Genomic DNA, 26,022 nt, shown 5'->3' with positions numbered 1-26,022 from the left:
TGTGTCTACAGAGTATATAATTGGTTTGTATTTTCACACATATGCTGCATTTACATATATTTACACCGTGTGTGTAGACTGAGTACATACGAAATGTGTGTGCATATAAGAATTATTTGTGTATGTACGCGGTTTGTAAGTATGTATATACAATTAAGGTATACAGCATAGACGTGTATATATATAGTGTGTGTATCTATATATATAGTAGTCTGTGAATTATATATAATATGCATATACATAACTACAGAAATATAACATATATGCTGTGTGCGTGCATGGTGTAGGAGCAGATATATATATTTTTATATATATATAAATTTATAGTGTGTGCGTGATTTGCCTGTAGCTGCAGTGATGTGTCTCTGCACCGTCTCCCACTTCCTCCGGGTCCCCTCGGCCGTGCCAGGCTGTACCGGGGGCTGTACCGGGCAGAGCCCAGGAGCAGCAATAGCGGAACTGGGCGCAAACTCCCCCTCGCCCCCATCAAGCACGGACCCGGCTCCACTTTCAAACCCTTTTATTGACTCTTTCACAGACAGAAGCTCGCAGAAAGGCGCCCGCGGCTCTCGCCGGCCGCGGGGCTCCCGGGGACCGGAGTGCGGGGGGGCGGTAGCGGCGACCCCTCGCGTCCCGGGGCCGGGCCCCCCGCACCCCGCCGGCCCGCCAGCAGCACGGGCGCGTCTACGGCACAGACACTTGGCTAAAAGGCTACTCTACCCAACACACATCGAAGGGTTCCGCCGGGCCGGGGTGGGTCGGGATGGGACCGGGGAGAGGGTCGAGCCCCCCCCGCCACCCCGGGGAGGGGGCGGGGGGCGCGGAGCTGTCCAGTCCTGCCGGGTGCTGCACGTCACGGGGGGAGCACCGGGGAGGGCAACGGAAGCGGCCCGGCACCCACCGCGGAAGGGATGGCGGCAGGGACCGGGGAGCCCCGGCACCCACCCGGGAAAATAGGGATGCACCGGAGCGCGATGGGCACCCACCGGGGAGCTGCGGGGACTGGACGGAGGTGCGGTGGGGACCCACCGGGAAGCGGCGCGGAGAGGGGAGCAGGGAGGATAATGCCGAGGAGGGGTGGGGTTCGCACCGGGGCTCGGCGAGGACCGGACCGGAGAGCGGAGGGGACTCACCGGAGACCGAGGGAGCGGCGGGACCGGACCGAGGAGCGACAGGGACCCGCCGAGGACTGAACGGTTTCCAGGAAAAAAAAGCGGGGTGGGGGGGGAGGGCTTGGGATATCGGGCTTTTTTCTTTTACCCGTTTTTTCTCTTTTTTTCGTTTTTTTCCTTTAAAGGGAAAGAAAATACAGGGCGGGCAGCGGGCAGAGGCGGGCGGGGGAGCGGGAATCGTTGCGGTGCTGCCGCCTATCCTGGAGGCAGCACCGCCGTTACCCCAAAACGGAAACGAAATCGTGGAAGAAACATCCCGCCCGCATCAAGCATCCCCGGGGCGAAGTCCCTTCCCCGGAGACCTGCCGCCTGAGGAAGGAGGAAGAGGACAAGGAGGAGGAGGAAGGTCAGGCGGGCGTCGCTGAGGATGCTTCGGTCTTTCCTCGGAGGAAAAGCACCGGCGGCATCCCGGGAGGCGGGGGGGTGCAGGGGGGACGTGGGGACCGAGGTAGGGGCAGAGGGGGTGGCGGGGAGGCTCAGCGGGGGCGCTGCCGGTAGTTGCCGTTGATCTCTTGGGAGATGGTGACGGCCTCGGCACCCAGCGGCAGCTTGTCACTGTACTCGGAGCGGACCTCGAACTCCTCACCGTTACCTTTTGATTGCAACTCTGCCATGGAGCTGGCTGCCACGCTCTCCTCTTGTTCCAGTTCTGGAGCCCCTTCGGCTTCTCTCCTCCTCCTCTGCCTGCCACCTCCATCATCATCGTCCTCCTCGTCTTCTTCCTCCACATCCGCTTCTCCCATCTCGCTGGGGTTGTAATTCTTCTCAGACTCTAGGTAGGAGGCGCGGGGGTCAAAGTCAGCAGCCATGTGCTTCTCCATCTGGTCTGGGTTCTGGGCCTTCATGATGAGCTTGTAAGTCTTCCCTTGGTACTTGGAGAGGAGGTGGCACCACGTGGCACCCATCAGGGGTAAGGTGGCCAGCAGCAGCAAGAAGATGCTCACAACCACGATGATGATGAGCGAGGGGATCTCTTTTTTGGTCGTGAAGACCACTTGGACCTGGCAGTCCTCCCCCAGGTAGGTGAGACACACAGAATAGTTGGTGCCGGGGTTCAAGCCTTGGAACCAGTATGAGTTCACCCCTTCCTCAATCTTGGACCACTGGACCAAGGCGTGGCCCTGGCTGCTCTCCTGGCACAGGTAGAGCATCCTGAGGTGGACCTTCTCGGGCTGCATGTAGGTGGGCGTGAGCTGCACCCGGGCATCGCGCTCTGACACATCTAAGGCGATCACCCCCAGGTCGAACGTGTGCTGTTTGAAGTCGCCACTCTGGTTGAAGGCGTGGTTGGAAATGTACTTGCTGATTTGTGTGGAGCCACATTTCTTCTCAAAGGGTGGAAGCTGGAAAGGGATTTGCCCATCTCCTGTGGAGTCTGTTCCAGCTGCCAAGGATGGTTGGCTCTGCCGGGTGGGACCGAAGGGTTTGTTCCTCTCATCTGGCATGAGCACACTGTTCTTTGCTCCCTTGGCCCCAGGCTTCTTGTCACCTGGCTGTGCTTTACCCCCCAGCGGGTCCCTCCCAGGCTGTAGTGGGTATTTCTGGGTGCCTGCCACAGCCACGTTGACAGAGGTCTGGTTGCTCCCCATTTCATTGGTGGCCAGGCAAGTGTAGGTGCCTTCTTCCCGCTTGCTCAGGTGGGGGATCACCAACGTGCCATTTTTGAAGACCAAGAAACGCTCGGGGTCCTGTTTGGGGAGGTCCTTCCCAGCACTCTCCTTCGGGTTCCCATTGAGCTCTAGGGTTTGGCTGGAGGTGTGGATCTTCCAGCTCACTTCAGGCAGTGGGGTGCCCGTTATGGCACAGTGTAGAGTCAGGGTGAAGCCATCAAAGAGCTCCGTGGTGTCCAGGTTGGGGTAATAGGTGAGCTGCACAGTAGGCGAGGTGCACTGCATGTCTGGGATCTTTCTCACCGGCACTCCTTGGAGCTGCTCCGGGAGGGCACAAGTGATGGAGTCCTTCTCAGGGATGGAGATGAGTGTGCTGTCCATCCACTTCTTCAACCACTGGAGCTTGCAGGAGCACTCAAAGGGGTTGTTGTAGATCTGCAGGTGGGAGAGGGAACTAAGCGAGTCAAAGATACCCTCTGCAAGGGTGGTGAACTTGTTGTTGTTGATGCGTAGGGACCGGAGGTCCTTCAGAGTGTGGAAAGCACCCTGAGGCACCAGAGCCATGTGGTTATTGTTCATCTTGAGCAGCTGGAGAGCGCTGAGGTTGTAGAGGTCCTGCCAGGGGAAATCAACTATCTGGTTGTGGCTGATGTCGAGGTTTTTCAGCTGCACCAGGATGACGAAGGTACCAGGCTCGATGGAGCGGATCTCGTTGTGTGCCAACCAGAGGGAGGTGACCTGGGTCACCTCCACAAATGAACGCCATTGCAGCGAAGTGATCTTGTTGGCTGAGAGGCTAAGGGTGGTCACATTGGAAGGCAACCCTGTGGGCACCACTTGAAGATCCTTGTAGGCGCAGTCAGCGAACTGGTGGGCGTACTTGTCCACGCAAGCGCAGGGCTCAGGGCACGCCCGGGCCATGCTGAGCAGGGCCACCAGCCACAGGGATAGCAGCGGGGCCATCTCCCCCTGCCAAGGGACACAGGGGGCTATCAGGGCTCCCGCCTCCTCTCTCCACCCCACTCCCGTCCCCGGTCCCCGCCCGGTGAGAGGCTGCGGCCAGGCCTCGCCCCATTGTCCGTGCCCGGCTCCCCCCCAGCAGCCCCCCCCTCGCTCCTTCTCATCCCCTCTTCCCCCTTCCCCTCCTCTCTTCCGTTTTCCTCCCTTTCCCCTCCAGCTCTTCCCACCCTTCTCACTCTCTTTTTCTTGTCTTGATTGCGCTTTTCCTCCACCCACCAAAAAAATATTAAATCTCATTTTCTTTCTTCTCAGCTTTAGTTTCTCCTTTCTATATTATTTTTCTTTTTCTTTTTCTCCTTCCAGCCTTTTCTCTCTTCCTCTCCCCACTTTCATCCTCCCTTCTTCGTCTCTCCCTAGTTCTCTCCTTCCCTATTTTCCTCTCCCCCCTGACGGCCCTCCCCATTTCGCCTCTGTTCCCCCCCTTCTTGTCGCACCGGGGGTGACCCCGCACCTTACCCGCTCCTAAGTGGCGTTAAGCAACACGCAGCCCTTCTCCTCGCCGTTACCGGTCCTCCGCATCCTCCTCCGGACCCCTGTCCCTCTGCCACGGAGGAGCCTTTGCCAGCCCGGACACGACGGTGAGGGGCGCGGCGAGGAGCGGGGCGGGGGCGGGGGGGACACCCCACCCGTACCCCCGCACCTCTCCGGGCTGAGCTGCGAGCCGGAGCGGGGCCGTACGGGCACTGGGCTGCCGAGGAGAGCGCGAAGGGAGGAATTAGCATTTCTGCCAGCCTCCCCCTCCGCACGGCTGCCCCCTCCCTCCTCGCCACCCCTTTCCCATCCCACCACCCACCCACTGCCGCCGCTCGCCAGCCTCCGGCGGGGACGAAACGGGCTGCTTCCCGGGGCGGGCATGGCACCCCACCCACCCCCCCCAAAAAAAAAAAAAAAACAACAAAAAAACCCCACGAAAACACACAAAACCAAAACCAAAAAAAACCCACCCCTCCTAACCATAATAAACCCTCCCCCCGCAAAGCAACGAGTACGACTCACATGCACTTGGTAGCAGCCACAACCCAGCCCCACCCGCCCCCTGCTCCCCTCTTTCTCTCCGGGTCCTCTCCCTCTGTCCGTGTCCTCCCCCCCGGAGGGACCGGGGTGCCGTCGGGGCAGGTACGGGAAAACGGCTACCCCCGTCCTCCCGGGACATCGCGGAGCCGCAGCGCTTTGGGAAAGGCTTGTGGACGGGAAAGCGGGGCTCGGGGCCCAGCCCAGCCCTCCCGGTCGCCCCGGCGCTGCCGCCCTCCCCCCCCCCCCCCCCCGCCCCGCCCGGGCGATGCGGTATTTCTGCGGGGCGGTATGCGGCGTCTGCCGCCGGCCCAACCCGGCCCGGCCCTTCTGCAGGGCGCTAACTGAATGCAAAGAGCTTTTAAGAATTTGAGCGGAGGGAGAAGGAGATGCGGAGATTGGAGGGGGCAGGGGGGACTGCCGGGGGCTCCCGGGACGGGGCCGCTCTCCCTCATCTTCCTCCTGGAGGTTTCAACCCCGTGGAAAGGCGCGGTAACGGGGAGCCCACTCTCCCCTTCGCAGTTTCACCTCGACGTGGGGGTCTGTCCTCCCACTACCCACCCCGCTCCTGCCCCTCGCCTTCCCCCGCCCCTCCTCCCGTGCCCCCGTCATGAGAAACCCGAGAAATCGTTGATTTTGTGAGCGGGATCGATTCCTGCCTCCCGCCATCCCTCCCACCCCCCGCATCCCTCCATCTCCTTCCCCGCACCGGCCGCGGGAGCTCTGCCGGGCTCCGCATGGGCTCGGATGGGTCAGCCCGGTCCTCCCGGTGTCCCCGACCCGGCTCTGTCTTGACAGCCAGTGGCCCCGCCTAAAGCCGCGGCCCGGCCCTGCGGCTATCCTCCCCCCTCCCCTCCCCGCGGGTGCTGGTCACGTCCCGGGGGGCTCCAGGGGTGGGGAGCTCCGGGGGTCTTGCGGAGGGGGTGTGTGTATGTCTCGCCACCTCTGTGCTTGCTCGCAGGCAGAGCAAAAGCCCACTCATGTCTCCCTCGGGGGGAGCCCGGCTCCGCATCCCCGCCCTGAGGCCAAGGCGATGGGCGTGTTCTCGCAAAGACGAGAAGCAGGAAAGGGGGAGATGGCTGGAGGAGCAGAGAGAGGAAGCTGCTTGATAGCAGAATGCCAGGTCTGATCCTCGATGCTGGCTCCAGGCACCTCTGCTTTCCCAGGAGCTGCGTCCAAAGTCCCCCAGCCTGATGCCTGATGCCCAGGGAGCACCTCTGCCAAAGCGGTTGGCCTCCGATGTGCCTCATTTTCCCTTCAGCTCTGTGATCTGAGGCCTAGCAGGTGGCTGACACCCACGGGGCGGGCGAGGTGCTTAGGTTTCCACCTTGTTTCCATGCGAGTGAACCAACACTGTCTGAGTGTCGCACCGTGGCCACCTACACCGTGGCTGTCACCACACTCCCTGGCACAGTTTTGGCACAGCCCAACTGACATCCCCCAGAAAAGGCCTTGGTATGGTCTAGGGGACTGTCCCAAGCAGATAGACAAGGCCACCTCACTTTGGGGGAGCTACAGGAGGCTGGAGAGAAGTCAAGAAGGAGGGAGGCATCGCTTCAAAACCAAAGCAGATATCTGCAGGGCACTACTTCTATGTCTTCCTTCCTGCTGGAACAGAGTTTGAACTGCTGTGGTGCTCTCAGCATCTTCGGGGCTGAGCCATGACTCACTCCCTTCCCATCCCCACGGCTGGCTTGTTGCCCAAGCATGCCCTCACCCTTACCATGACACTCTCCCAAGCACTAACAATTTGCAGCTCAGGGAATTACAGCATCAGACATCTGGAGTTGTGGTTTATAAGCATTTTTTCCCCTGTTCTGCTCACTCTCTGAACACCCATGGGCTGCCAGCCTCTCCCAAACCTCACGGCAGGGAGTCCCGTGGTAAGCAGGGCAGCACTTGGGGCCTCAGCATCTCTAAGCAGGCCAGATGTGTACCCACACTGCTCCTCACCCAGCACTGCTGTGTGTCAGGTTATCAGACGTCCCAAGCTCTCCAGGCCTCTGTGGGGCTCCGGGACCATGGGTCAGCCCTTGATGGCATTCATCCATGGTAGGGACTTGGGATGCAGAGCTCAGGTGGGAGATGCAGGGCTGTAAGATGGCAAAGTTGCCTTGAGAAGCATGGAAGTAGGTTAAAATGCCACAAGGATGTGGCCAGCATGGAGAATATGCTTTCTGGCTTGGCTGCTATCCACCACGCTATGCTGAGCTCTTCCCAAGATGCCTTCATTCATCATGCAAGAGGAAGTGACCCAAGTGTCCTAGATACAGTGGCAGCATTTCAGGAGCATTGAAGGCAGTGTGTTGTGCTAGATATGGGTCAGGGGATGAGACACGTGTGACAGGACGGATAACACATCCCTCCTCCTGCTCCTGAGGGCCAGACCCTAACCTTCACACTCTGGAGGTCATCATAGCATAAAGCTGCATGGCGTGGGTTACACCATCCATCCACCTCCCCATTCATGCCTCCCGAGTGGACTTATGCGGGGTTTATGTCACCACTTGTGCCTCAGTTTCCCATGGACTGAGCTGAGCACAGGCAATAACATCAGTACTCTGTGGTCATTTTTCTATCCCCTCAGATGAGAGCTCCAAGAGAGGACAGTGGAGGGTGGAGGCATGGAAGGAGGGACAGACAGACAGATGGAAAAGCAGGCTTTGGGGCTGTCAACCTCTCCTTCTCACACCACACCTACCTCAGCACCAGGCACCCTAAATTTCAGCATGGTCCTAAACATGGGACAAGTAGAACCTGGGCTGGGGCCAGGTCCACAGCTGGTGTTGACCATCGCAGCTCTGGGGACACATTTCCCACTGGTATAAATGGGGGCAGCCTCCCAACTGGAAGAATCACTGGATCACCTCTCTAGTCAATGAGTTTACTGCTTTACACCATTAATCTCCAGTTGGTGTCTGAAGGAGGAGCCCTCCTCACTGTGCTGATCAGGGGCATTGCCTATATAAGGAGGAGAAGGCCAAGCCCCCAGTTCGGGCTCTCCTGGCTTCTCTAGCTTCTAGCCCCAAGTTAGCTCCTCCAAGTTCAGGTGAGTGCATCAAACCACCACCCTGGGAACATCCTGACTGCAGGACCTCGCTGGTCAGAGATGATGTGGCTTCTTCCATTTAGGCAAGGCTTTCCTCAGCTGACCACCCTGTCCTTGCTCTTGATGATCCATTGGATGCAAACCTGTTTGGATGTTAGCAGGCTGATGTTTTTATTAGAAATATAATCCAGGTAACATTTCTCAGGCTTACTCCACTCTGGCCAGCCAACCTGAGTGATCTCACAGGGCATAATCAAATGCAGAGGAACCAGCCCTTTGGCTCTAATTAGTTTTGCATGATTGTTGAGGGAAGAAATCCACTTTCATAAACAGGAAGGATTTATGCTGCTCCTTCTTGCCTTTTGTTTTTCCCCCTCCTGAGTCCCAAAGCACTTTGCTTGGGGCTAGCAGGGAGTCATTTCATGAATGGTTTAGATTGAGCAATGCATTATTAATAACAACCAATCAAGCAAGCAGCATATTATATATTTCAGGAGATTTGCTTAATTCAGTAATTTATTGCTCTAAAGAAAACCAGAGAGACCCTGATTCTTTCTCATGTCTCGCTTGGAGGGGGATTTTTGTGGGGTGGCTGTGGGTGGGAGGTCCAGCTTGCAAGCATGTAGAAGCTGCCTGTTGAAGGTGGAAGCTGGTGGGACCTTTGGGGGTCCCTCATCCTGCAGGGGTACCCCAGCTGCAGCCCTTTCCTCCAGGGCTGGGGCGTGTTGGGTGCTGCTCTGCACACTCTGCAGTGACAAACCCTTTTCTATCCGGATGAATGAGCTTTATGGCAGCTCAGGGCAAAGAAACAGCTAATCTGACTCCTGCAGCCCATTGACTTCGCTATTGTTTTACAAGACTTTGATGAGTCTGGTGACAGCAGACAAATGGGGTCTGCTCTCCTCCGGCTGTACCCTTGTAGAGGCTGCTCCCTGGGCACAACCCTGTATCAGACACCAGAGAATCCCCAGGGTGAGATGGCATCATCTGAATTTGGTGACAAGCCCTGTGTGCCACCGTGCACTCATGGGCCCTCCTTTGGGATTGCTCCCTATACAGTGCTGCATGGTGCTGGATCTGTCCTGATTCTTCCCTGACCCACGGAAGGCATCAGGCAGGATGGGCAGAGGGGAAGGCGGCCCCTTACCTGCCCCTGCCTCACTGGCTGAGACCTCACTCCAATAGCTCACAGCTGTGTTCGGGCCACTGCTTGTTTCTGGGGGGCTCCCAGAAGATGGGGGTCACGTTTCCTCCCTGTCTTCCCCCAGTTTTCCAAGCCTGGCAGTTCTTACCGCACCTTTTATGACACCAATTTAAGCGGGGAAGTAGACACTCCAGAAGGGAGAGCTGCTCTGCACGAAGATCTGGATAGGCTGGAAGAGTGGGCCAGCAAGAACCTTATGGAGTTCAACAAGGAAAGGTGTAAGATCATGCACCTGGGAAAACATAATCCGGGAGGGCAGGACAGACTGGGATCCACCTGGCTGGAGAGCAGCTCTGTGGAAAGGGACCTGGGGGTCCTGGTGGACAGAAAGTTCAACATGAGCGAACAGTGGGATGCTGCAGCCAAGAAGGCCAACAGGACGCTGGGCTGCATCAAAAAGGGCATCGCCAGCAGAGAGAAAGAAGTCATTATCCTGCTCTACTCAGCGCTTGTCAGGCCACACCTGGAGTACTGTGTACAGTTCTGGTCCCCTCTATACAAAAAGGACGTGGGCAGGCTGGAAGGGGTCCAGAGAAGGGCCACCAAGATGATCAGAGGACTGGGAAGCTGCCATATGAGGATAGGCTGGGAGAAGTGGGTTTGTTCAGCCTTGAGAAAAGGAGGCTCAGAGGGGATCTCATCAGCATGTACCAGTACTTAAGGGGTAGCTACAAAGAAGATGGAGACTCCCTTTTTACACGGAGTCACATGGAGACGACAAGGGGGAATGGACACAAGTTGCTCTTTGGGATATTCTGATTGGACACCAGGGGGAAATTTTTCACACTGAGGACAGTCACCATTGGAATAATCTCCCCAGGGGAGTGGTTGACTCGGCCACGTTGGACACCTTTAAGAGTCATCTGGACAGGGTGCTGGGCCATCTTGTTTAGACTCTGCTCTTCCCAGAAAGGTTGGACTAGATGATCCCTGAGGTCCCTTCCAACCTGTGATTCTGTGATTTTCAGAGAGGAGACCTTCACCACGTCCCTTTCCTGCCCATCTTCCCTCACCTCGAGCCACCCAGAGGACCCATTCATCGCCCCTCACCCCTCTCCCCGTGTGCCCGATACAACAGACCGGACGCCCCGGTGATGGTCGCAGTACTCCCAGTTACAGGAGCGACCAGCGGTTGGCTCCAGGGATGCGTGATTGGCACTAGTGGGTGTGCGTGCACAAGCACGGGAGCCAGCCCTTGCCCGCCCGGCCGTGTGCGGCTGTACAAAGAGGACACCTGGCGGTGTGAACCCCGCACTGCCTTGTCGCACGCAGCCCCGGCTGGGGACACCGCTGGCAGCCTCTGCCGGTTACCGGGGGCCCCATCCAGGCTGCGGGCGTTTGGGGCAGGTGTGTCGTGGGCAAGGTATCTGCTGCTGCCCGGGCAGGGCGAACAGTGCTCTGAGTATCTCCCCTCCTGGGAAAAGGAGGGGTGGAGACACCCCAATAAATTTTGCTGAGTTGCACTGTGTAATTTATATAAAGACATAAATTTATAAAAAGGTATAAATTTGATTGTGTGGTTTCTTCCCCCTAGCCCTAACCCAGGGTCCTGAACCTCTTAAGCCTCATGCTGGGAGCAGAGCGAGCCTGCAAGTCCTGTTTGATGCTGCTGCGAGTAACCCTGCACAGGATGCAGGGATGGTGATCATCCCTGGCAAACATCCCTGCAACCCTGGCATGGTTATCCTGAGACCTGGCCAGCTCAGCTCACCCCACAGTTGTGTTCACGCCTCTTCCAGCTCCCAGAGGATGAGGTTGCGCCGGGCCAGGATCTTGGCCGCTCTCCTGGTAAGCAGCTTCTCCTGCACCAGGGACCGCAGGATGGTGTAGCTCTGCAGGTTGCAGTGGGTGAGCATCATCCCCGCGTCAGGGTGGGCAGGGAGCTCCAGGGCTACCCAAAGCTCCTGCAAGGCCTTGGCCGTGGCCAGCGCACTGCCCTCATTGAGCTGCTGCTGCAGGTGCCTTCTCAGCAGGCTCTTCAGGTTGTAGGACGGGGCCTTGGGCAGCTTTTCTTTGATCAAGGACAACATATCCATGTAACCGTCCACAACATGGCAGAAGTCCACTTTCTTGCCTGTGGCATCCAGGGCTTTAATGAGAGCAGGCAGCTCCAGCGCCCAGAAGTTATAGACAATGAGGATGGGCCTGGGGAGTGGGAAGAGGTACCAGAGGAGGTGCTGCATCCCCACCTCTATAGGGACGCCCTGGGAGAGCAGCGCCAGCACTGACTCGGGTGTCTGAATCAGTGTCTTGAAGGTGTGTTCTCCATTGGCTGCTGCCACCTCCATGATGTGCTGGGCTGTGGAGGGGAAAGGATGGGGCTGGAGTAAGTATTTGGGGGTCCCCCTCTCCACCCCCCCAGCCCCTTGTGCGTGGGAAAAGCAATGCTCACTTTTCTGGTCAACCTTCATGCTGAGGAACACCAAAGTGCTCAGCTCCGACCCGTTGTCGCAGGGGCTGGTGGGGCCAGTATTGTGGTAGGGTAAGGTGCCACTCCCCAACCACATGGGACTGGAGGGCTTCTTGCAGTCCTTGGGCTTGCTGGAAGCCTGCAAGAGATTGAAGAAGGGGGCCAAGTCCTGTCTGCTTGCTTGAACTTGGATGGGAAGGCATGAGGAGCATGCTTGGGTGCACCATTGGCCATGGGCAAGGATCTGGTGGTGTGCAATGCCATGACACCCATGGGGTCTGATGTCCCAGCATTGCCAGCAATGGGTTGGGTGTGTGTTGTCTCTCAGGAGTGGGCTAGCCATGGGGAGCCCTGCTGAGAGCCCAAAACTAGGGTCTGGGCCAAGTGAGCAGATCCCTGAATGCAACTCATCCTAAGCAGAGGGTGGGATCCAGGCAGTGGCCAGAGGGACACAACAGGCAGGTCCAGGGACTTGCTGTCCCTTTCTGCACATCTCACGTGGATGCAGCTCATGCAAGGACATAAACATGGCTGAGCAACCTCACCACGTGGGATACTGCTAGACTTAAAGATCTGGTTGGTGTCTAGTGGAAAAGGGGACTGAATTGGGCTGGGAGGAGGTTTGGTGCCACTCCAGGCTCAGCAGATCCAGTGCCTACAGTGGTGCTTCCCAGGGGTGAGTAAAAGCAGCCACACACACCATCCCCTGTGCTGCCTCAGCAGGGATGGACATCCACAGCAAATATCTCCCTACCAGAAGCGAAGGACAGCAATACTTTCAAGAGGCCCCAACCTTGGTTTTCCTCCCTCTTTCCCCCAAGGACAATCCTGCACCCCTTGCCTGGGCACCCTGCAGCAATGGGGCATCCATCTCTCTCCACACCAGCTCTCTGCACCTTCATCTGCAGACCAGGAGTGGTGGAAATGTGGTTGGACCAATGTCTGCAGGCACGTGAGCAAAACCAAGCATTCCCCAGCTCAGGGTATGTGGGATTGCTTAAATGCCAGGTTAAAATTAGGCAGTTGAAGGGCATATGGGGTTGCTCTGTCTGAGAAGGGACAGAAGGATGGTACCAGTGGCTGGGTGGTGGCAGTGCCCTGTGTCCCTCTTGCCTGGCTGTGCCCAGAGTGACCCAGCTGGCCTGAGTGAGTTAGATGAACCAAACTCGGCAACAAAAATGTGTTTGCAGATGCTCTTGTTACCCAAATAAGAAACAAGCAATTGAATTTCTATGCAAAAAGGTTTTATTGAAGGGTTAAGCAGAGAAGGAAAACATGTGGGATTTATGCAGAGGCAAATCACCCAGGCGGACACACACGCTTGGAGCACCGTGGTGGCCATGGGCAATGGATCCGGGCAGAGCTGGGCACTGGCAATTCTCTTGTGGCTTCAGCTCAGCATACAGAGCATGACAGTCCCCAGTGATCCCACAAAGGTTCCTCCCCAGCCCCCAAATCTCCTTTTAGATATCTGATCCTCTAGGCAGGTCCTCAGCCCTTGCCCTCCACCCCCTGAAGGCTGCAGTTTCCCTGGGCTGCATCCCTCTGCCTCATCCTGTTGCTCAGCCTTTTTTTCCCACTTAGCTGATGTTTTCCCACCCTTTTCCAGGGTTTAAACCAGTTTTTCCCAGCTCTCAAGGTTGCACTTTTCTCATGCTCAGCACCAGACCATCAGTGAGATGTTTATACTCTTGGGACCTCTTTTTTCAGCCTGCACCTTTTCTACACCCTTAAATCCACATCATACAAAAGGACACCTGAGTCACGCAGGGATTTCTCACAGCAAGATGCTAACATTCCCAAAACCCCCAGCCTTGGGATTTTTTGGCACTAGCAGGGAGTGGGGACAGGGTTTTAGTCCCACAACTCTTTTTTCCCTCCGTTAGAGATGAATCAGGAGAGCAAGGAAACACAGGAAAGGAAAAAATGAGTAAGGAAGCCAGAAGCAGGCTGGGATTTAATCTGGAAGCAGCTTTATTGAAGAGTAAGAAGAGCTTCTGCATTAGTTTATAAAAAAAAAAATTGGGGCTTTTAACCCCTCATTAAGCCAGTGCTGGAAAACCAGCCCCTTCCCTTACCCCAAACTGGCCACGCTCACCTCCATTTCCAAAGGGTCCCCCTGCTTGTGCTCATGATGGACTATCTCAGCAGGGATCCCGTGCCCTTGGTTCATCTAACCACCTTGGCCAGGGCCATTTGGTTACAACACACCAGTTTGCAGCATCGGTGTTGTGAAATATCACTGCAGGAAGCTCGGAAATGTTACTTTGAGGATGTTCAGATGGTCCCTACCTGCTCTGGTGGCTCCCAGCAGCTTCTCAGCCTGTGTAGGCACAGGACTAGTGAACTTTCTGAGCTTGGATGCTACATTAAACTCACAAACTTGATTTTTATATAATAGGGTTTTTTTTTAAGCTGAAAACAACATTCCAAGCAAGGCAGAAAGGAAGAGGCCATAAAGACCAACTAAAAAGGGTCATCTTGGTGGACTGGTTGTTGTGGGATCCCATCTCAGAGCAAATCAAGGTGGGGTTTACTGCCTGTGAGAGAGGACCCTGGCCACTTCAGAATACCAGGAGATACTGGCAAAGGTCTTAGCCCAGGAGGACTAGATTTGGGATGGCCCAGATTCCCTGCTGCTTGGGACCAATAAAAGGGGAAGCAAAAGCCGCAAGCATGTCTCTGGCTGGTGGTAGGAAGGGAGGAGGCTCAGGTCTGAGTGTGGCTGGAGGAAAGGGAAAGGCACCCCAGAGATGACGGGGTGCAGCTGCCTCTTCTGCCTGCAGTGTGGCTCAGCAAGAAGAGAGGTCTGGCGTTACACTCACCGCCGTGTCTTCCTCGCTGTCCTCTGAACTGATGATAATGCTGGTGTCTTCTGTGGAAGGAACAGGAGGGTGCTAAAGCTTCAGGACTGTGATATTGGATCACACCAGTTTTCCCATGGGACGACTGACCTTATGTCCTGAATTTTGCAGCAGAAGGCAAACGCTTCTACCAGGACTATGAACCACCCAGCCCTTGGGTGCTCTTGGATTCACCCCAAGTGGGGGCAAACTCGCCACTGCTGCTTCACCCCCATGGACCCAGTACCAGCCTCTCGAGAAGATGCATTTCAACCTCCCTCCTGTTTGCAGAGCTGAGCCCAGGGCCCCTCGCTGTGGGATGCTGTAGCAGGCTGGAGTGGGGCTGGGTGGGCTCAGGAAAGAAGATGTGTTTTGCTAAAAATTGTAGTGGTTTTTGCCCCAGGAAAATCTAGAGCTCCTGGAGCAGGAGGTAGGGGAGTCTCTCTGCACACTTACCCTGCTACTATGCTCTTCCCCAGGCTTGGTTTTTGGCTACCTCAGAGGCAGGACATGGAGCTGGATGGAGCATCCACATCCACCCCTGAGAATTGCTCTCATATTTACCTGCTGGAAACCAGCTCCCACACTCTGCTTCTCTGACCCAGGGGAGGTTGGCCAAGGCTCTGAGTGCATGCAGGTGCACAGAGGCTGGGAAAGATGGGAGACCCCCCCGTATAGGGGGGAAGACATGGGGTAACAAGGAGGGCTACATCCCCGATCCCTACCTGCATTAACAGCGTGACTGCTGCTGCAGTTCTGGCTTGGCGTGGAGGTGCTGGGCTCCCTTCTGCCATCCCACTGGGTTGAACCGGGATGGCTGGGGACTGGCATATTGTGGCACTCCAGCTTCAGTAGCTTGGGTGAGATCTGGCTGCCCCTTTCCATGCAGTTCAAACTCCGCTTGGGCCATGTGGTGACAGGGAGAGCCTGGAGACAGGAAAGCATGGAGGATATAAGGTGCTGGGGTGGCATCTCTGGGACCCCAGAGGCTCCTGCCTGGCTGGGGCGGTTCTTACCTGGATTGCATGCATCTCCTCAAGGCTGACGGTGAAGGTGGGCATGATCCTCTGGCTCTCGGGCTGGACCGGCTCCTCTTGCTACAGAGAGAGCATGCAGCAGTTAGGGTGAACCTCAAGACCACTGACCCTTCTGCAGGGTTGAGGTGTCCCTGAGCAGCGGGCAAAGCTGTGTGGGGCAGAAACACCCTCAGCAGGGGGGGAAACTGAGGCACAGCCTAGCCCTCCGGCTTGGCTCAAGGCTTTTGCCTGAGCTGTGGGTGTTTGGCAGTGCTACAGGCCAGGGAGGCTATGGTTTTCCCTGCTGAAGATGAGGGATGAAACAGCAGACTTGGAGAAACGGGATGGGATAAGAGCATGCCTGGGTAGCAGGAAACAAAACAAGTTCTTCTCAGCCCAGGCAGAAACATCCCTGGGGTTTTGTTGTTAACAAAGAAATGGGAGTGATGGGCTGGGAAGGGGAAAGCAGTCCCTTGGGAAAGGCTTGCAAAGGTGAGAGAAGGGGGGGATCTACATCTCGGCTGATGCAGGAGCCCTTCCCACATGGCAGCGCACTGAACAAAACACCAACATCTCACCAGGTCGTTCTCCAGGGCCACCTCGACCATGGGGACAGCTTGGGAATTGTTATCTGCAAGGGAGAAAACGGGGCTGCAGTCCCAAATTGGAGCCTCTGGAGCTCCCACCCAGCCTCAGCAGCAGCCGAGCTGGGAAGAACCCATCCAGCAGCTGCAGCCAGGAAGGGGCATCACTGGTCTCCTTCCCATTTCCCAGCCCTTCTGTTTGGGATGGCACAAGGGGTTTAGGAGCCTCTGGGGACCCAGAAATCAGCATCACCAGAGTGTGTCAGATTGGTGGGAGACCAAAAAGGGGGTTCTGGCCATATAAGCAAAGGAGCAAATCTTGGACCCAGTGGAAATAAGCACCCTACAAGAGTGAATCTGGACTTGTTTTGCTGCAGGGAGGTGGCTCTGAACCATGCAGGACCCAGAGCTGGGTGATGGCTTTCTGAGCTGGCCCAACTCCCCACGGCCTGTGGGATGGCTGTGTCCATCCCCACGGCAAGTCCTCACCTGGGCGCCTGGTCACGCGCTCCACCAGTGCCTCCAGCCTGGCTCTGCATTCAGCAAAGTTCCCAGGCTGTGCTCGGTCCCTGGCCACCGGTGGCTGCAGCCACTGCAGTTCCTTCAGTGAGTTCCTGATGAAGGGCTGCATGTCCATCACCTCCTGCTCTGTGGCGTAGAGGCTCATCTTCTCCACCAGCCGCTCGCCTGCCTCCATCCGCCGCAGCACCCCTTCCACGTGCTGCAGCTCCCTTGCCAGGTCCCGCTGGCCCTGCTCCTGCCGTGCCTCCACCAGCCCCAGCAGCTCCTCTTCCTCCTGCCGGATCAGCTGCACCAGCTGCTCCACGCGCTGCTGGATCAGCTCCCGCATCTCCCGCTGTGCCTGCTCCAGCCGGGTGGCCTCATCCTGCAATGCAGCATAGGTGGCCTCAAAGTTGCTTCGCTTCTGCTTCAGCTCCTGGCTTATGGTGCCCAGTTCCTCCTGCCTGCGCTGGGTCTCGCTGCGGATGTCGCAGAAGGGGGTATGCTGACTGTCCAGCAGCGCGCATGAGCAGCACAGTGCCTTCTCACACTTGTTGCAGTAGATGCTGGAAGGAAATGGGAGCATCCTTCAAAGCCTGTATGTGACCAGTGGGAGAAAAGCATTTCCACTATGCTGGACATGATTCCCCCTCCCCAAGGGACAGCTGAGGCGTTTAACAAGAGGAGAAACTGAGGCACAGGGCAGGAAAGGGCTTTGCCTCCCATCACCAGCTGCAGATGTGGGCAAGAAGATGGGTGTTCAACCCACCTTTGCTCCCCCCCGCCTGCTCCTGCCAGGGTCTTGACAGGGTTGCAGAGGTCTCTCTCCAAAGGCAGGTGATGAAACCCCTTTAGCTCTGCCTTCCTGGCAGAGTTGATCGTGGAGCAGCAGCCCCAAAGCCCTTGGTGCAGGATGGGACCCGGGGACAAGGCACCACTCTCACCTGGAGATGTGGCCTTGGTTGGCGTGACCAGGACTGGAGCAAAACAGTTTGCAGGACTTTTTGGTGTCTTCCAGGAACCGATGGGCTGACTCAGCACGAAGGTCCTCCACCCTTCTGGCCTCATGGCTCCTCTTCTTGAAGAACCACTGGTGGTCCTCAAAGCACTTGGTGCAGAGGAACTCTTCACACTCGGGGCACCACACTGCCGCCACTTCCCTCTGGCACCGGCTGCAGCTCAGGCCACCACTGTCACTGATCTTCTTGTAGGTGCTAAGCCTGGCCTGCAGGTTGGTGAAGAGCAGGTTGTCCATGTTGGGGATGCCACTGGCCTGTGGAATGGCCGTCCGGCACACGGGGCACTGCCCGATGGGCTTGTTCTCACTCAGGCAATCGAGGCAGAAGGTGTGGAGGCAGGTAAGAAGCTTGAGGTTGCATGATTCCTGCTGGCAGCCCTCACAGAGAATGAACTGGAAGTCATCCTTCACCGTGGGTGGCTCGGATGGAGGGGAGCGTGGGGGTGTACCCAGCTGGGGTCCAGACTCCATTCGGGCAGTGGCACCGTCTCCTTCTAGGTGGAATGTGGGGAAAAGACCCCATTGGAGCATGTGTGATGGAGAGGGACGGGAGGCTCAGTACCACCCGTGGGGGCCACGCAGGCCACCCATGAGCAGCCCACTTTACCCACCCCACTCCAGGGAAGGGATAAAGGAGCCGCAAATTGGGTGAGCAGCTCCCCTCCATCCCTCCTGCAGAGGGCGAGTGGGTGGCAGTACCTCAACAAGGCAAAGGGCAGTCGCCCGGGCAGATTCCCTGCTGGCTGCAAGGGATTGTACTCCTTCCCGCTCTCAGCGCGGGACTCTTGGAGGCTCTACTCCTCCCTCCCCAACCTCTTTCCCTTCGGGGAATTTTTTATTTCAAAGTTGGGGGGTGGGGGGGGGGCGGGGGGGGGCGGAACAAGGGCTGCAAAACGACTTTTCTTTCACTTTGCCGCCACTGCCTCTTCCCGCCCTGCGAGCGGGGAGGGAAAGGTGGGTCCTGGCGACGGTCCCCCCACGTTTCCTGCAAAACCTCCCGGGCAGCACCGGAACGCTGGCACCAGCCCTATCCCCAAAGGCGTCCCCCTCCACGCCCCTCGCCCCCCCTCGCCTACCCCAGCCCGGCAGCGCGGGCAGGAGCCCCCCGACTAAAGCAGGGACGACACCCCAGCCCCTTACCACCTCTTCCCCCATGCAGTGCTTTTGCACCCTGAAAAAAACCGCCTCCCACCCAAGCAGACAGGCAATTCCCGCGACTCCCTCTGGGGGTCCCTGGCACAGGCTTTGCTCCCCGTCCCGTCCCGCCTCCCCCTTACCTGCTGGGGAGCTGGGGCCGGGCGGCTGCGGAACAGGGGGTCTACCGGGCATGGGAGCGGCCGCGCCTGGAAGCGCTTACCGGAGGCTTAATGGGTACTTTCGTTTCCCCAGGCTGCCTGGGGGAGGAAGAGGAGGAGGAGCTGGAGGGAAGGAGGCGGGGAAGGCAGAGGGGTTCTCCGGGTGGGAGCGGTGCGCGGTACCGGGGGACTGGTGGGTGGGAAGGGAGCGGGGCGGAGCAGGGGTTCCCACCCGGGCAGCCCCCTCCGCCCTGCCTGCTCCTGCCTTCCCTCGCCCTGGGGTGCCGGAGGAAACCTCGGCGTGGGGGGGGATGCTGGCACCAGGGAGGATGCCTGCACCCGGGGGCTCGGATGGCAAAGCTCTGCTTCAGCTGCCAGATAGGACCCCCCGAGCTACACCGGGGTACACGTCTGGGTGCTGGCTTGCCTGCAAGGGCTGCTGCTGTGTCTGGGGCAGTGCCCCAGGCCCCCGCTTCAGCGAGGGTGGGGGGCGGAGTGGGAGTTAAATCTGACCCATTGCCACCCCCTGTCTTCGGCAGCACTGCTCCGGGCTGCTCTTTGGTGTCCGCTACCCTTTGCAGGCCGGTGAGACGGGATGGGGGTGGGGTTAGCATGGTGAGAAGGCCACACTGGAGTAGGAATAGCTGGGAAAAATACCTCTCCTGATTTCCGGTGGGGCTGGGGTACCCTCTGGAGTCCCCCAAAGTGTGTGTGCAATGGAGGACCCTGTCCTCCCTATGGCCAGTGGGGCAGTTCCCGGGCAGGGCCTCGCCGGAAAAACTCACCAAGCTGTCAGCCGTGAGCCATTTCGTCCCTGTGCCGTCAGCAGCCACATGACAGGCGGACCAGGAAGCGACAGCCGCTCCCTCCTTCCCTGCCACAGCATCCTCGCTGCAGCCTCCAGTCCCCACGGCCACAGGGCTGGTGGCCGGGAACACCCCAGGGTTATCTCCCAGCATCAAGGGGGTGCAAAGTAGAGGACGGCTGTTGGGCTGTGGCTTTTGTCTCCTGGCTCGGCTCCTGCTCAGAGGGTCACCGGGAAGATGTGAAGCTCCCAGCCCCCAGCCTGGGCGAGACCCGGGCAAGGAAACCCCCTGAAGGATATAATTTCTTCTAGCAAGCATCCTCCATGATAACAACAAGGCTTGCAGCTCTTCTTCAGTGTGCCTCCAGTTGCTCGTCGGGGCAGGGAGGTTTGCAGGCAGCCAGGCAGGTACGTTAGATCAGGTCAGGAGCTGGCAGAAGCCATGCTGGCCACAGAGATGGCTGCCATGGCAGCAGGGAGCCAGGCTTAGAGGGCTCCAAGCACTGGTAGTGGGGTCTTGTGCAAGGCACCAGCACCATGTTCAGCCGGTCAGGATACCAGGCCCTTCCTTTGGGAGACTTTGACCGCTTCCAGCAGTCCAGCATCGGGCTCTATGGTGCCCAAAAGGGCTTATTCTCCTTCGGATCCAAGCAAGACCCTCTGGGCCCAGCTGGGAATACCACAGGTGAGTCCCAACCTTGGAGGAAAGTTGCTGCCTTCCTCCCTTTTGCCACTTTTGCTGTAGGGTGTTGCACTGGCTGGGTGCCCCCACACTTGTGGCTTCCCTGGGGTGCAGAGTGCATGGGGGGAGAAGCTCAGATGGGGGTTCACAGGCAGGGCAGTGGGTTTTGGAGCAGGTACATCCCCCTTTCACGCCCCTGCAGATTCCTCCCAGGGTTGGCTGTCCTGGATCTGCCATGGGATTATCACTTCCTTGGTCTTCTTGCTGATGGTTGTCACCTTCCCTATCTCAGGATGGTTTGCCTTGAAGGTAAGGGAGGAAAGCAGGTGAGGAGTGGGATGAAAACCCATCCTCCAATGGCAGAGACCATTCCTGGCTGACCCTGGTCCCATTGCTCCTGGCACTGCAGGACCCAGGGTTTTGCTTCTGCCCTGGTCTAAACTTTCCTGTTCCAGATCGTGCCTACCTATGAGCGAATGATCATCTTCCGCCTGGGCCGCATCCGGGCACCGCAGGGACCCGGTGTGGTCCTGCTGCTGCCCTTCATTGATCACTGGCAGAGAGTGGATCTGAGGACGAGGGCCTTCAACGTGCCCCCCTGCAAGGTGAGCTGCCTTGGGCCTCAGGGCACGATGGAGAGACGTCTCTAAAATACCCAGACCAGCTAGATTTTGGGATGGTCTGACCCTTGGTGCTATGCATGGACACAACTTTCAGTTCCTCCATCCTCACAGCGAGGCAAGGAGTGTTGTAGCTGGTGCTGTGAACCCAGACTCCTCACCTGCCTGCAGTTGAAAAACCCCTCTTGACTTTGCACACGTTGTTCAATGCATGTTCCTGGCTGGAAACACCTCAAAAGTATCAATTCCTATCTTTTCCAGATGTCTTTCAACAACAGTCCTATGCTGGAAACTGGCCTCACCATTCAGACTAGACCAAACTTAATCATTTGGGTTGCTTTTGTTTCTAATAACCTTTTAATAAAGAGCTCTAGAGCTGGTTGCCAGCTGGGAAGGAAGTGCATGCCTTTGCTCCCAGGCTCTATTCACAAGGGTTGGGCCACGGGACGAACAGGGGGGGAGATCCTGACTCGTCTCTGTCCCAGCTGACCTCCAAGGATGGGGCGGTCATCTCCATGGGTGCTGACATCCAATTCCGGGTGTGGGACCCCGTGTTGTCTGTCATGATGGTGAAGGACCTCATCGCAGCCACGCGGATGACGGCACAGAACGCCATGACCAAGATCTTAGTGAAGAAAAGCCTCCGTGAGATCCAGGTGGAGAAGCTGAAGATTGGGGAGCAGCTGCTGGTGAGTACTGCTCTAGCCCTGCGCAGAGCTTCCCAGGCCCCCCAAACCCTTGGGCTTTTGGTGTGGAAGTAACAGTAAGGGAAAGCTGTAGCTGCTGAAAGTCCACCTGGCCATGGACCTGGCCAAGGAGGAGAGCTGCAGAGATGTGGTGATTAGTGGGGAGCAGATATCTTCAGCCTGTGGGTCTCTGGAGTTCTGTGGCTTATCTCAAAGGGTTTTGGCCTCACAAAAAAGTCTGCGTGTTGTCAGCAGGCTTAAATTCCACCTCCATATCTCTACCAGGAAAAAGTCTGGAGGGGGCTGCAAAGTGGAAAAGGGGCTGCAAAGTGGAAGAGAGAGAAGCAGGACAGGGTGGTGGCACAATGACTGGCGCCCACAGCTGACCTGGGTCAAGAGCTTGTGGGTTGAATGTCTACAAGGGAGGATATAAAAGGAGGGTGGGGGGATATACTGGTATCTCTGGGTCGTCTGGGCTAGTTTGGAGGTCAGAGTTGCTGCCTGGTGGAGCACCATGCCAGGCCATGGTGCCCAGGGGAGAGCAAGGAAAGGGGCCAGCCTGGGAGGGAGCCACAGAAAGGGGAACAACAGAGAGCTGTCCTCCCTGTCCTGACCTCCTCCAAACTGGGAGAGCAACTGGGCAAGCAGGGTTGAATGTGAGAGTGGACAGCTTGGTGGAGATGGACTACTGAGTCTGGTTCAACATCCTGCATTTAAAGCTGGTGGGTAAGAGAAGTATAAGCTATGGGAATGCCCATTCTTGAGGCTGCTGCAGTGGGTGGTCTCCATGGCCATACCCAGCTCTGTGTGGGCTGCCAACACCTCTCCCTTTCTTCCTGGCTCTGCAGCTGGAGATTAATGACATGATCAAGTCCTGGGGCCTGGAGGTAGACCGTGTGGAGCTGAGCATGGAGGCCGTGCTGCAGCCGCCCCGGGAGAACCTGGTGGGCCCTCTGGCCACCATGCCACCCGTGCCTGGGCTGGAGGGGCTGGATGGCACCATTCAGCAGTTGGCCGCCCATTTCTTCAGCAACACCTTGGCTCTGGCAGGCAGTGGGACTGGCACTCCAGAGGCAGGTAACCAACCTAGGGCTGCAGCTTCTCTGCTGGGTGATTTCCTCCTGTCTGGTGACCTTTGCGTCTGTTGGCTGTTTGACAGAGGAGTCAAAGTCCAGGAAATATCACACTCCTGCAAGCATAGCACAAACAGGCTGGTAGGGAGGAGGAGACTGCTTTGGGCACAGCTCCATATGGCATATGGCACAACCCAACATTCTAACAAGACATTGGAGATGGGAGTGGGGAGGGCAGGAGCAGATCTGCAGGAATCTGGGCTCAAGACCAGCTCAGACGTCAGCGTTTCCATCAGGCAAACCCAAGCCTGAGCTTGCCGAAAGAGTCACATCTGAGGACAACATGGATTTTTTTCCAGAAACCCTGCACCAATTTGTGCCTCACTATTTCTTTCAAGGATGACTTTCCACCCCCTGGTAACAGTGGAAGAGTAACCCATGGCAGACAGAGGAGCAGGCAGTAGGAACTGGCAAAACCATGTTGTTCTTTTCTTGCTTAGCTGGAAACTTGCTGGATAAGTGGGTTTCTTTGCTCTGGAGGTCTTTTCTGGTGGGTCCATGCAGACCAGGAAAGCTTACCACCCGAAGGTGTCCTCTCAACCCACTTCTGTCCCATTGCCCCCTGCAGACAGCATGGAGACAGTGAATGAGGTGGAGCCTCCCACCGCTCCCCTCCTCACCACCAATGGCAGCGCCTGGAGGAAGCCCAGTGTGGATGAACTGTTCTCAGCGGTGGAGCCCATCCTCTCTGAGGCCCTGGTCGGCCAGGTGGGAGCATCCTACCAGGTCAACATTGCCCTGCCCAGTGGCGCCTGGAGCACCTACTTCATAGACCTCTCCTCAGGTCACCGCTCTTTGGGGTTGTTGTGTTAGAGGCGGGAGGGTGTTTCATGCCTGTGCCTGCTTTGCATGCTGCGAACCTCATTGAGCTTGGTGGTAGGGGGTCCCAAACCAAGCCCGTTTGGTAGCTCCTTGAAAGGCACCATGGATCCCTCAGCTGAGCACTGTTTGGTGACCATGGCCTTGAGTCCATGCTCCCTGAAAATCCAAAGTATAATTTGTTTTGGGTTAAACCCATGAATTTTCCTTCAGAAAGAGAGTATTGATGGAAAATTGGCAGCTGGGTCTCCTCCTGGCTGGCCAAGTGGGATGGGTCAGAGACCTCAGGGTTTGTTGACTTTTGTATACCATCAGCCCAAAGGGGTAGTGATGGAGGGACATGCATGGGCAGTGCCTTGGGTCACTGCATTGCTGGAAGATGTCCTCCCAGCACTCTAATCCATTCCACTATGGGTTCTGATGGTTTTACTGGTGGCCATGTGTGCTGGTTTTGGCTGGGGTAGAGTTAATTTTCTTCATAGTCGTAAGTATGGGGCTATGTTTTGGATTTGTGCTGGAAACAGTGTTGATAACACAGGGATGTTTTAATTATTGCTGAGCAGGGCTTACACAGAGTCAAGGCCTTTTCTGCTTCTCATGCCACCTCACCAGCAAGCAGGATGGGGGGCACAAGAAGCTGGGAGGGGACAGCTGACCCCAACCAACCAAGGGATATCCCACACCACATAACATCATGCTCAGCAATAAAAAGGTGGGGGAAGGAGGAGGAAGTGGGGGATGTTCAGAGTGATGGCCCCATACTAGCTACTATGAAGAAAATTAACTCTATCCCAGCCAACAGCAGCACACCCTGGCAAAAGGAGGACAGGGCTTGGAAGTGGGCCACTGTAACATGACATTGGTGGAGAAATACAAGAGAAATTTATTTCCATAAGCAGTAAGGACTCCTGTCTCCAAAATCCCCCTGCCAGGCCCTTGTCTGTCATCTGGCCCAACTCAACCCATGTGAAACAGTTGGGGAAACACCAGAAGGCAAGGCTGGATCTTGAAGCCGCTGTTTCTCCTTCTCCCACCCATCATGTCCTACAGGCAATGGGCGAGCTGGCCGTGGTGTGCCCGAGGGCAGCCCTGATGTCATTCTCGAGGTGGCAGAGAAAGACCTGCAGGACCTCTTCTTGGGTGACTTGCGCCCTTTGGGTGCCTACATGAGCGGGAGGCTGCAGGTGAGAGGCGACCTGCACCTCGCCCTGAAGCTGGAGGAGCTCGTTAAGGCGATGAAGCAACGTAGATAGAGCATGCGTGTGGGTGTGTGTTTGTGTGCATGTGTCTTTGTAGGTGTGCAAAAGCAGGGGACTTATAGGGGTGCTGTGCGGTGGGGGCCTTGCCCTGCTGGAGGTCCTGCTGCTCTCCCCATGGAGGCTGCACAGGACTGGGTGAAGATCTGAGCAGGGAAACTGAGGCTGAGCTCCATTGCCTGTCCTTGCCCTTGGCTTTACCGCCCCTGCCCATCCTTTGCCTACAATGTTATGGGATGGGAACCAGTTGGCACCCCACCATGTGCCATTTTGCTTCCAGGTCCCTTGGCCAATATGCCACCAGGGCACAGACTGATGTCCTGCTGTCCCCACAACAGGCTGCGTGGCCAGACGTCTCAGACTAGAAGGGGCATGAGCTGAGCATATTGGACTGGGAAGAGCTTGGGGACACTGTGGCCAAGGGCAGTAGTTGTGGGGTGGGGTGGGCAGCCAAAGCGGGATGTGAGAGCCGGCTGGACCAGGCTGGGATGCCACCAGCAGGCTGGGGTTGGGGTCCAGCGTGGCACTGCTGACAGGGTGCTGACATTTATGGGGAAGGAGCAGAGGTGGCAATTTGGGAAAAGACCTTCCTGGAGGTACTTGAGACTTCCCGACAAAGTGGTTTATAATAATTCATTATGCTAATCTGTGCTTCAGAGTGCTTTTGCATGCATGCTGTGAGGTCTGTCCGCGGAGGGTGTGTGGACTGTATATAGGCGTATATAGATATTTATTTATTTTGTAAGCTTCCTTTCTATCAACTCTCCATGGACAATAAACCTGGTCTGCAGCCTTGTGCTTGAGCAGTGATGGGCTGATGATTTCTGCAGGCAGGCGGTGCTGCACCCCTCGGTGCCTCAGTTTCCCCAAGGTGCTGTGTAAAGAGTGCACATGCTGGCCAGGGCATGGGAGCTGCTGCCAGTCAAGGAGGCTGCATGATGTGACTCTTTCTTTCCATACGGTCACAATGAACACGTGAAGTCCTGCCAAGATGAGAAATAGTTGTCAGGATGTGGCATGACCCCTCCAGGCATGCTCAGGTCCCCTACAACACCTAGCACCCCAGGGATTAAAATGTGTTGGAGTTCCAGGCAGCTTTATCAGCCTCCAAGATGTTTGCTGGACCACTGGGACAAGGCTGACTGGTCTTGCTGGCCTGGCCTGTTTACACAAGGGGCTGCTTGCCAGGATGGGGGTCAAGGAGAACAGAAATATTTCCAGAATTGAAATGTTTCTAATTGAAATGTTTCACGGGGTGCATTCAGACCAAATCACCTGCTAAATATCT

The 26,022-nt window shown here is 56.9% G+C and overlaps 3 protein-coding genes across 6 annotated transcripts; 1 reads left to right on the top strand and 2 right to left on the bottom strand.

Annotated features, from left to right (window-relative positions):
* Positions 1–509: 509 nt before the first annotated feature.
* ISLR2 (immunoglobulin superfamily containing leucine rich repeat 2) lies at positions 510–5,721 on the bottom strand. The gene is made up of 3 exons (XM_075099842.1): positions 5,523–5,721; positions 4,259–4,490; positions 510–3,751 (listed from the first exon to the last, which is right to left on the bottom strand). The coding sequence occupies exon 3, from the start codon at positions 3,743–3,745 to the stop codon at positions 1,649–1,651; it is 2,097 nt and encodes a 698-aa protein (XP_074955943.1). The 5' UTR covers positions 3,746–3,751; positions 4,259–4,490; positions 5,523–5,721; the 3' UTR covers positions 510–1,648.
* A 4,813-nt stretch (positions 5,722–10,534) lies between these two features.
* LOC142060145 (protein PML-like) lies at positions 10,535–18,827 on the bottom strand. Of its 2 annotated transcripts, none has more exons than XM_075099835.1 (9): positions 18,716–18,827; positions 17,365–17,929; positions 16,409–16,986; positions 15,914–15,966; positions 15,336–15,416; positions 15,045–15,246; positions 14,302–14,351; positions 11,459–11,615; positions 10,535–11,365 (listed from the first exon to the last, which is right to left on the bottom strand). In XM_075099835.1, exons 1-9 carry the CDS (start codon positions 18,765–18,767, stop codon positions 10,791–10,793), a joined length of 2,313 nt encoding a protein of 770 aa, XP_074955936.1. In that variant the 5' UTR covers positions 18,768–18,827; the 3' UTR covers positions 10,535–10,790. The 2 variants fall into 2 exon arrangements, with proteins under 2 accessions (XP_074955936.1, XP_074955935.1); XM_075099834.1 differs by having other exon boundaries at positions 17,365–17,932; positions 18,716–18,824.
* On the top strand, positions 18,726–25,537 carry STOML1 (stomatin like 1). Of its 3 annotated transcripts, none has more exons than XM_075099838.1 (9): positions 18,726–18,809; positions 19,851–19,946; positions 20,065–20,223; positions 20,423–20,529; positions 20,676–20,825; positions 21,416–21,529; positions 22,375–22,603; positions 23,228–23,443; positions 24,529–25,537. In XM_075099838.1, exons 1-9 carry the CDS (start codon positions 18,806–18,808, stop codon positions 24,729–24,731), a joined length of 1,278 nt encoding a protein of 425 aa, XP_074955939.1. In that variant the 5' UTR covers positions 18,726–18,805; the 3' UTR covers positions 24,732–25,537. The 3 variants fall into 3 exon arrangements, with proteins under 3 accessions (XP_074955939.1, XP_074955941.1, XP_074955942.1); XM_075099840.1 differs by having other exon boundaries at positions 21,326–21,529; positions 23,228–23,367; XM_075099841.1 differs by having other exon boundaries at positions 21,326–21,529.
* Positions 25,538–26,022: the final 485 nt, after the last annotated feature.

The sequence above is a fragment of the Phalacrocorax aristotelis genome, chromosome 7 (assembly GCF_949628215.1).
Source record: "Phalacrocorax aristotelis chromosome 7, bGulAri2.1, whole genome shotgun sequence".
NCBI classification, from domain to species: domain Eukaryota; kingdom Metazoa; phylum Chordata; class Aves; order Suliformes; family Phalacrocoracidae; genus Phalacrocorax; species Phalacrocorax aristotelis.
Note: the sequence above shows the minus strand (reverse complement) of the source record. Positions and strands in the feature narration are given on the sequence as shown.